The 10,573-nt window shown below is 37.8% G+C and overlaps 1 protein-coding gene across 1 annotated transcript; it reads right to left on the reverse strand.

Annotated features, from left to right (window-relative positions):
- Positions 1-428: 428 nt before the first annotated feature.
- On the reverse strand, positions 429-4,821 carry LOC128547271 (uncharacterized). The gene has a single exon (XM_053519450.1). The coding sequence runs from the start codon at positions 4,722-4,724 to the stop codon at positions 2,343-2,345; it is 2,382 nt and encodes a 793-aa protein (XP_053375425.1). The 5' UTR covers positions 4,725-4,821; the 3' UTR covers positions 429-2,342.
- Positions 4,822-10,573: the final 5,752 nt, after the last annotated feature.

Genomic DNA, 10,573 nt, shown 5'->3' on the forward strand with positions numbered 1-10,573 from the left:
TCAAACTTAAACCGTGGACTCTTGAGTATCAACAAGACTCGTTTGATCTGGCATACTGGCCTTGTTTTTGACCCCACATAACCCATTTTCAAGCTTGATCTAGAGATTATCAAGACACATATTCTGACTAAGATCTATAAAGATTGGGTCACAACTTGAATGTTTACAAGTTTTTCCTTTGATTTGACTGGGTGACCTAGTTCTTGACCCCGCATGACCCAGATTCAAACTTGGCCTAGAAGTCATCAAGTCAAACAATCTGACGAATTGTCATGAGTTTCAAACTGGAACTGCGGAGTGTTAACAAGATTTTCTTTTGATATGACCGAGTTTTTGACCCCACGTAATTTTGTGTCAAACTTGACCTAGAGGTCATCAAGACAAACATTCTGACCTAGTTCATAAAGACTGGGTTACAAATGTGGCCTCTAGATTGTAAACAAACTTTTCCTTTGATTTAACCGGGTGACCTTGTTTATGACCCCACATAACCCAGATTCAAATTTGACCTAGAAATCATCAAGACAAACATTCTGACCAATTCTCATGAGTTTCAAATTTAAACTGTGGACTAGAGCGTTAACAATATTTTCCGTTGGTCTAGCCTATTGACCTAATTTTTGATAATTTCACAACGTAAAATATGTTGAAAAAGCTACCGCTGGAAAGAACGATACCTGCTTTCAATATATGCGTCAAAGTATGGGAAAATACTTAGCATTGTTACAAAATTAAAGAAAACAATTTCAGGACTGTTAGATGCATAACTATGTTACCCTGCATAGCATTTAACATAGATAGCTTACTTTTCAATTGCATTGATATAACATGGACAGGATTATAGGTCATAATGCCTTTGTTCATGTGACTGCCACGTGTTTTATTATGAACATAATATATATATATATTTTTTTTGTGAAATCCTATTTTCAGTAATTGTTTTCTTTAATATTGTCAAAGGTTTGAATATTAAATAATGCAAAGTTTTCGATTACCTCCCTTTACACTTGTAAATATATATGTTCATTTACAGTATTTCAAGCAGTGCTTTTCTAACCATGCAATTTTGCATACCATCTACATTTGTATTTGGACAGCTTTATCTTCTGTTTTCTATATAAAATTTGAAGCCTTATGGGAGTTTAAGATTGACAAAACGGAGTTCACTCAACAATTCCCCTAAAATCAGTCAAGCGGTGCGTGTGCGTGTGTGTGTGCGCGTGTGTTCGGGGTATAACGTCTTTTTCAACAATTTTTCAGTCATATAAACGATGGTGTCAACTTGTAGCAGTGAGCACAATGCCCAACTTTATAGTGCTGCCTCACTGGAGTATCATGCCGTAGACATGTGGCATGATACCCCACCCAGTCACATTATACTGACACCGGGCTGACCAGTCATATCACTATCCTCTTAATGCTGAGCGCCAAGCGAGGAAACTACTACTACCATTTTTTTACGTCTTTGGTATGACGCAGCCGGGAATCGAACCCACGATCTCCCGCACTCAAAGCGGACGCTCTACCACTAGGCTACAGAGAATAATTTGAGAGAGTATCGTATACGAATGCTACAGGCAAAGTTCGGTATCGATCTATCTAACGGTTCGTGAGGAGATGTTATTTTTTTTTCGTTTTCAGCTCCGGTGGCCCCTAAAATCAGTCAAGCGAGACCATTTGAGAGAAGACCTTACAAGGATGCTATAGACAATGCATGTTTGGTTAAATTCCATCATAGATCCTGAGAAAGCGCCATTTACTTGATTTTTATCCTAATTTTATCTCTTTTACCCACTAAATTCAGCCTGAATGACGATCCATCCAGCGGTTCATGAGAACGTTGTTTAAAGGTTTTCTATTTTCATCTATGACGGTCCCTAAAATCAGTCAATAGTTTGCGAGAGGACCTTAAAAGGAAGCAACAGGCCAAGTTTGGTGATGATCTATCAAGCGGCTCCTGAAAAGAAGTCGTTAAAGATGTTTTTCTCTCCATTTTTAGTACGCCTATTGTCGAGGAGACATGTCCGATCTAACTGATATATCATTTTTAAGTTAACGTAACAAGTACCTAGACATAGCTATCGTAACTGGCGCGGACCTGTTTTCTAGAAGAAACAACAGTAAAACGACAGGAATGTCTGAAAATCCAAATATCCATTTCCACATTATCAACACTGCTATTTCTGTTTACATTTCTCTTTATACCTTACAACTTTTGGGCACTGGTTTCAATGATGTGTAAAATGTTCAGTCTTTTCAAGCACACTGTAAGTAGATGACAAGTAAGAAACATAAGTGTCAGTTCAAGTCTTTGGCTACGAAAGTCTTTTGAAAGCCTTCCATCAAAATCCATCGACAATATTTTTCACTACATCCCAGTCTACACTTGTGATTTGCAGGCACTCCTGAACTGCCTTCACCAAAACATCAAGCGTTGCTTTGTCTAGTTCAATTGAGTCCCATTTCAAGAACATATAAAATATTTTCATATCTGTTGACTTATAGTCCATATCTATTTGCTCAAGAGATATATCTCTGAGGCCCAACTGACGGCCTATTTGTTGCCAACCCTGTCCGATGCCCATTGAAAGTGCACTGTATTGTTTTTCCGTTAGTCGCCGTTTAGGGATATCACCAATTGTGACTTCGTGCCGGTACCACTGCTGACAAATGAGGTTCATTTCTAAAGAATGGCTCGCTCTGTCAGGACATGGAAAATGCCTGTCGGACTGTGATAGTATGTCGGTTAATTTCAGTATGTCTTCACTCCCCTTAGACCCGTGTAGTTTATGAAAACAACGTACATACTTCGTAAAGACTCTTTGGCTTGCATGTTCTTCATGGCCGCGGAATCTGCAAAACTCATGCTCTATCACCATTTCTACGTATCTTCTGAACATATCACAGACATCCGGCCTTATAGCATTTACAGGTAAAAGATTTACTATAAGCAGTTCAAGCTTATTTTGAGTCTGAATAAGCAATCCTGCATGATCTGCCTGAAGTTCACATGCAACCATATCGTTGAACAAAATATACTGTCCTGTAAACTTCAACAGAGGCCATCTACCAACAACAGCTGCTAAAAGTTTTTGATACAGCGTGGGTGTAAGTGCTTCATTTTCAAAAATGTATCCCAAAGACACTTTCGCTGTTGGTTTACCATCCAAGAAATCTCCAACAGTCTCGTCACTTGCAGATACCTTAAGAAAGCTAGGTACTATGTAAAATCCGAGTGGTTGTGGCGAAGTTGCACCTTCTTCATCATATTTTAACACTTCTGAGATTATCCGGTGCTTTTGTAAAAACTCTGTTAGCAGTTTCTTGAACTTATGGAATTCTTCCCTCGAGTTTTTGCGCCACACTTCCTCCAGCAACTCCGGTTCCAGTATAGCAGTTTCACAAAGTTTTCGCCACTTTTTCCTTAATTTGGGACGAACTCTGCAGAACTGCTCTGATGTGACGATACAGCTAAAAGCATCAATTAAAAATTGTGGATCCACGACAATATATTCAGACAAATTTCTATCATGAAAGTAGCAAAATGATCCCAGAGCATGATGGTATCTCAGGAAGAGCCGTATTTGGTCATTCTTTGCATCTTGGGTTTCTGTCTGGACTCGAGAATAGTTTCTGCGATCTATTTCTAGCACTTCCTCCAATGTGACTATTTTCTTGCTTCGAATTTTTTTCAACTCCTTTTCAAGCAGTATCCATTTTGCAGGTACTGCAACCTTATTTTCCTGCCCCCTTCCAACATCTAGTATAGTTTTTCGCAGTATATCTATACTTTCATCTGTCAAAGACGTGTTTGAAACTACAAACTGATCTGGATGGAAGTGATTTATAGCCGAAGTATCATCAAACATTTTCCTAATATCCTCGAATATATCATCAGTATTGATTCCTTCCTTTATTTCATCTTTATGCGTGCCTACCATGATAATTGTTGGCTCCGTCCCATCCTCGGCGCCAACGAACGAATGCACAGAAGTAACCCAAAACCTTATATAATCTCTCATTGTCATTTTGCATGACCTTCGCGGGAAATCAGGATCGCTTATCGTTTTATCCAAACCTTCTGCTATGTTAAAAACTAGAATGTAAACAGACTTCGTAGAGAGAAACACCTGATGAGTTGCGTAGTACACAAACTGACCACCAAAGTCCCAAATATTTAAAGAAATGTCACTTTCTGTTGACGCGTTTGATGTCTGTCTATGTCTTTTTAATTCCGCACTAAATGTTTTTAAGTTTGTTAAATAATTCTCTTGATCCATAAACGTATCGCTTTGATCAGCTTTTAAAATTTCGTCTGTCACCTCTTTTTTAGTATCAGTGTTAACTGGATAATTTCTGTTTTTATTACTCTTTGCATTATTTCTGTTTATATTACTCTTTAAGTTTTCTTCTACTGTGGTTGTTGATAATGTTACAGCTGTATTCTCCTTGACCTTTGTGTTGTAAGTCGCCAGCGGAACAAAATCAGGCTTCACGCCAGTTCCTTCGTTTATTCTTCCTTCAGAGGATTTTGCGACGTAAGCTAAACGTTTAGAACTCTCAACTTCAAGGTCCTCCGATATCTGTGCTTCCCATGCACCATCCTTACTGCATTTACATCTTTGAACCTCTATCCCATTTGTCGTCATTACATCTTTCAGAGGCTGTTGAACTAATCTTCTGACTAAAGACGTCTTACCTTGTCCGTAACATCCGATTACCATGACTCTGATGCTGTTGTCTTCCTCGGTGCCTTCTTCTAGAGCTTTCTCATACAGTATTCGTGTATAGGGGTCATTTGCAAGACTATCAGGTGTACTGAAATCTTAGAAATATAAGAAGAATTTTAAAACATTATCTGAATTTGTATGTTCTAAGTATCTTCTCTTATAGCTATTATAATTAAAGCTATTATTAAGGCGATTCATATTCCAGCTAAAAGCCTTGTTGTGTAAGTAATACTCAATGCCTTTTTTTCAAAGACACTCGCTGTTTCTGTGTGTAATCCTGAGGGTAAAAAGATGTGAAAATTTCTGCTAGACAATCCATTTTATAAATGACGTCAGGCTATTATCTTGACAATAATGCGACAGAAATACAGAGTTAATTATATAATTATTCAAGTTATTGCCCTTGCCCAATGTTTGTTTTGTCCTCTTTCACTATCAAGTGTCATTGAAGTGCCTTCAGGGTCTTGGACGTGATTATGGCGTTTCATTATGGGTAACCTTTGAGCCTAAGTTATACTAAAATCCCTGGATGAAAGACTTATCGACTGAACACGAAACATACGCTGTAAAAGATATGACCTCCAAATTGTTTTAGTTTAATTTTTAATTAGTGGGAATCTAATGAAAAACACATGTATTGTACCCTATCAAACAAAAGGAAAGTAATGCACCAACAAAACAAGCGGACCATGATGGTCCTATATCGCTCACCTGAGATTAATTGCTTGGTTGAACAAATTTCTTTCCTAAAGCTTCAAAATAAAAAACTAAGCAAGTAGGTCATGGTAAAGATTTTTCAAGATAACAACTGAAACTAGAGATGCTTTTGAGAAAAGCGCATGTCTCCCACAACTGCCCCTATGTAAAATGTCTAGTTTCTTTAGATGGTTTAGACGAGTGGATCCAATTATATGGTCTGGATGAGTGGATCCAATCAGTAATTCAAGGGCCATAAATCAAAAGTGCTTGGGTGGATTTGGCTAGTTATCGAACTTGGCTAAGGTCTTATGGCCAAACGCATTTTGTTCAAGTTTAGTGAAGATCGGATGAGAAATGTTGGATTTAGAGAGCGGACAAGAGTAAAAAGGCGGATTTTTCGGTAATTCAAGGGCCGTAACTCCAAAATGCCTGGACCGATTTGGCTAGTTATCAAATCTGGCCGAGGTCTCATGGTCAAACACATTTTGTTCAAGTTTGGTGAAGATCGGATGAGAAATGTTCGACTTAGAGTGCGGACTGCCAATTTTTCGATAATTCAAGGGCCGTAACTCCAAAACGCCTGGACCGATTTGGCTAGTTATCGAACTTGGCCGAGGTCTCATGGTCAAACACATTTTATTCAGGTTTGGTGAAGATCGGATGAGAAATGTTTGACTTAGAGTGCGAACAAGAGTAAAACTGCCAATTTTTCGATAATTCAAGGGCCGAAACTCCAAAATGCCTGGACCGATTTGGCTAGTTATCGAACTTGGTCGAGGACTCATGGTCAAACACATTTTGTTCAAGTTTGGTGAAGATCAGATGAGAAATGTTTGAATTAGAGTGCAGACAAGAGTAAAAAGGCCGATTTTTGGTAATTCAAGGGCCATAACTCAAAGACGCCTGAACCGATTTGGCTAGTTATCGAACTTGTCCGAGCTCTTATGGTCAAACACATTTTGTTCAAGTTTGGTGAAAATTGGATGAGAAATGTTCGACTTAGAGTGCGGACAAGCTTTGTGACAGACACACAGACAGACAGACAGACAGACACACACACAGACTGGAGTAAATCAATATGTCTCCCACACCACTGTGTGGTGGGAGACATGATTTGTTAAGAAAATATTCAGGTGATCAAAATCTCTTTGCTGTAGCTTCAAAAACAACGAAGTAGGTCAGAAGGACAGGGTTAAGAATATTTCAGCTGAGTATTTAAATCGGTATCAAAACTTATACATGTGGTCCAAATTTCTATGCTGTACCTTAAAAAACGAAAGTAGGTCAGTATGTCAAGACTTTTCAATGTGATTATTGAAATCAATATCAAAAATTATACAGGTGGTCCAAATTTCTATACTTTAACTTCAAACAAGAGCGTCATGATGACCCTGGATCGCTCACCTGAGCAATATGAGCTACATATTTCAAATGTCAAACTGATGCTAAAACATGTATTAAGAAAGAAAGAAGGTCAGTAGGTCACATTCATGTTCACTGAAAGTCAGTTTTAAAATCAGTGTTCAAAACTGAATATGTCATTCAAATTTCAAGGCTGTATCTTAAACAAGAGGGTCATGACGACCCTGGATCTTTCGCCTGAGTAATATGAGCTACATGTTTCAAAGCCAAATTGATGCTAAAATATTAAGGAAGTAGGTCAGTGGGTCATATTTATGGTCATTGAAAGTCAGTTTTAAGATCGGTGTGCAAAACTGTACATGTCATCCAAATTTCAAGGCTGTATCTTTAAAAAGCAAGGAAGTATGTCAGTAGGTCAAGGTCATAGTTCATACCAAATATCAAAATCCTAGGCATTGAACTTTGAGACAAGAAGATTTTTATTTTTTTCCTATATAAGTCTTTGTAAAACTTGGGACCCCAGGGCAGGGCTTCATTTCACTCCAGGGGAATAATTTCAATAATTTTGGTAGAGAACCACTAAGCAATGCAACATGCCAAATATCAAAAGCCTAGGCCTTGCAGTTTCAGGCAAGAAGATTAAAAAAAATCCTATATAAGTCTATGCAAAAATTGGGATCCCCGGGGCGGGGGCTCTTTCAACCCCGGGATTACAATTTGAACAATCTTTGTAAAGGACCACAAGGCAATGCTACAAACCAAATATCAAAGGCCTAGGTCTAGTGATTTCAGACAAGAGCCCGCCCGCTTAGCTCAGTAGGGAGAGCGTTGGTCTACGAATCGCGGGGCCGTGAGTTCGATCCCCGGGCGGGGCGTATGTTCTCCGTGACGATTTGATAAACGACATTGTGTCTGAAATCATTCGTCCTCCACCTCTGATTCATGTGGGAAAGTTGGCAGTTACTTGCGGAGAACAGGTTTGTACTGGTACAGAAACCAGGAACACTGGTTAGGTTAACTGCCCGCCGTTACATGACTGAAATACTGTTGAAAAACGGCGTTAAACCCAAAACAAAAAAACAAACAAAATCAGACAAGCAGATTTTTAAAGTTTTTTCCTATATAAGTTTATGTATAACTTGGGACCCCCAGGGTGGGGCCTCTTTTCACCCCAGGGGCATAATTTGAACACTTTTCATAGAGGACCAGTAGATGGTGTCACAGGCTAATTATCAAGGCTTTATGCCTTGCAGATTTGGACAAGAAAATTTTTAATTTTTTTTTCCTGTAAAACTTGGGGCCCCAGGGTGGGGCCTCTTTTCACCCCAGGGACATACTTTGAACAATTTTCATAGAGGCTATTAGATGATGTCACATGCTAAACATCAAGGCTCTAGGCCTTGTAGTTTTGGACAAGAAGATTTTTAGTTTTTTGTTTCGGTTGCCATGGCAACCAGAGTTCTGTGTAGAAATGAATTTTTTGAACAATTTTGAAAGGAGGCCACCAAAAGATCATTCCTGTGAAGTTTGGTGTAAATCTGTCTAGTGGTTTTCAAGAAGAAGATTTTTTAGAAAATGTTGACGGATGGACGACAGACGACAACGACGGTCATTGAGCGGTCACAAAAGCTCAACATGAGCAACAAGTCAGACAACAACACCACTTGGCCATAGAGGTGCATATAGAAAACATGTCTATGTATGTTTTTAAAAACATAAAACATTTAATTTCAATGTCTAGACCTAGCTTTTGAATTACTGCATGCATATCATAAAGGTGTTTTTTCCACTGATTTGGCCTATGTAACTTGAAACAAGAGTTAAGTGCTATGCAGTATGCTAGAGTTATGTTTCTTGTCCTTTGAGAACATATCATGCCAAATACAGATGTAAAATTTTACAATTTCGAGCTCTACCTAAGAGCACCAAATATTACTGAAGAACTTTTTTTCATCCTGGTAACAACTCCTGTACCTGCTGATTTGTGTAATTCTGTGAAATCATATAGTCTTGAGAGCTAATGTTTTTTTTATATAAACGACCAGTTCAAAGCATTATGAATTTGCAACTTATAATTTTTAAGCATAAAATGAATGAGAATTTAATCTGTTCTTGGTATTTAATTTTGAGGATAGAACCAACTATAGAGATGGTACCTACCCAGGAAAATCTAAGAGGAACAACTCTGAATTGACCAATAAACTGAAGCCAACATAAAACATTGGTCAAAAGTGAAAGAAAAATCAAATAGGTCCTTTAAACAACAACTGATCAGGCAGACAAAATATGACCTACATTTGTTTAAATCTCATTGTATTCAATATACAGTATGCACACTTTTCTCATGGTTTACACTGACAGTTATTTTATAAGTTGTAGTTAGGCCCTGACAAAAAGTTTGGTAGTGCATAAAAAGAAAAAGAAAATAATGCATAAACTCCATTAAAGAAATTTTACGACATTAAGAAACGTTATTAAGATTTGATCTTTAAGCCAAAGTTATTTATTGTTCCCAATGATGATACATTGGCTTACTCAAAAGTTATATACTTAATTTTAAAAACATAAAATGTATACAATGAAAAATTACCAAAAAAAGTTAAACTGGTATCACGTTTGTGTAACAACGTAGCCAGACTGGTTATATTCGTCATTTCAGTCGATCATTTTGGAATTGTTTCTTATGTTTTAGTCATTTTGAAGAATTTTCTCATACTTATCAGGTGTACTTTGCTGCAGATAATGTAACACAAAAGTCATTATCAAATGAAATCACAACATTTCAAAGTAGTGGTTTTAAGTACAACATTTTAAGGTAACTGATAGGTAATGACTCCGCAATGTATTTTTAGTAATGCAACATTTTCTGGATGGAACTCTCACGATCATTGTTTTCCATGAAAATCGAATAAATGCTGAAAAAGCATAATATTATGGAGATTACTTTGATGATTTTCGTTACTGGTCAACTACCCTTAAACAAGAGATCACAGAGTGATCTTGGCGCCCACCAATGTGCCATTTTTGAGTGTTCCAAATTTCAAGACTTACTGACTAGCTCAAAGTCAAATTTCATTTTCGTACATAACACTGTGCATGATCAATTTCAAGGACAAAGTTCTTTGTACACAAAACTATGCATGTGCATCAAGTTTGAAGGCTGTAGTTTGAGAAATTTGAAAGAAGGTCACTAGGTCAATCTTAAGGTCAAAGTTCATTTCGGTACACAAAACCATGGAAGTGGTCCAAATTTGAAGGCTGTAGCTTGAGAAATGTGAAAGTAGGTCACTAGGTCACTGGATCAAAATCAAGGTCAAATTAAACTTCAGAACACAAATCTATGCATGTGGTCCAAATTTAAAGCCTGTACGTTCAAAAATGTGAAAGTAGGTCACTAGGTCAATGTCAAGGTCAAAGTTTGTTTCGGTACTGTACCTTGAACAAGAGATCACAGAGTGATCTTGGCGCCCACCAATGTGCCATTTTTGAGTGTTCCAAATTTCAAGACTTACTGACTACCTCAAGGTCAAATTTCATTTCCGTACACAACACTGTGCATGTGGTCCAAATTCGAAAGCTGTAGCTTGAGAAATGTGAAAGTAGGTCACTAGGTCAATGTCAAGGTCAAAGTTTGTTTCGGTACACAATCCTATGCATGTGGTCTAAATTTGAAGCCTGTAGCTACAGAAATGTGAAAGTAGGTCACTTGGTCAATCTTAAGGTCAAAGTTCATTTCGGTACACAAAACTATGCAAATGGTCCAAATTTGAAGGCTGTAGCTT

Source organism: Mercenaria mercenaria, chromosome 12, assembly GCF_021730395.1.
Source record: "Mercenaria mercenaria strain notata chromosome 12, MADL_Memer_1, whole genome shotgun sequence".
Classification (NCBI taxonomy): domain Eukaryota; kingdom Metazoa; phylum Mollusca; class Bivalvia; order Venerida; family Veneridae; genus Mercenaria; species Mercenaria mercenaria.

Coding starts and splice junctions, on each gene's coding strand:
- LOC128547271 (XM_053519450.1), bottom strand. CDS start 4,724: ATGGTAATCGGATGTTACGGACAAGGTAAGACGTCTTTAGTCAGAAGA.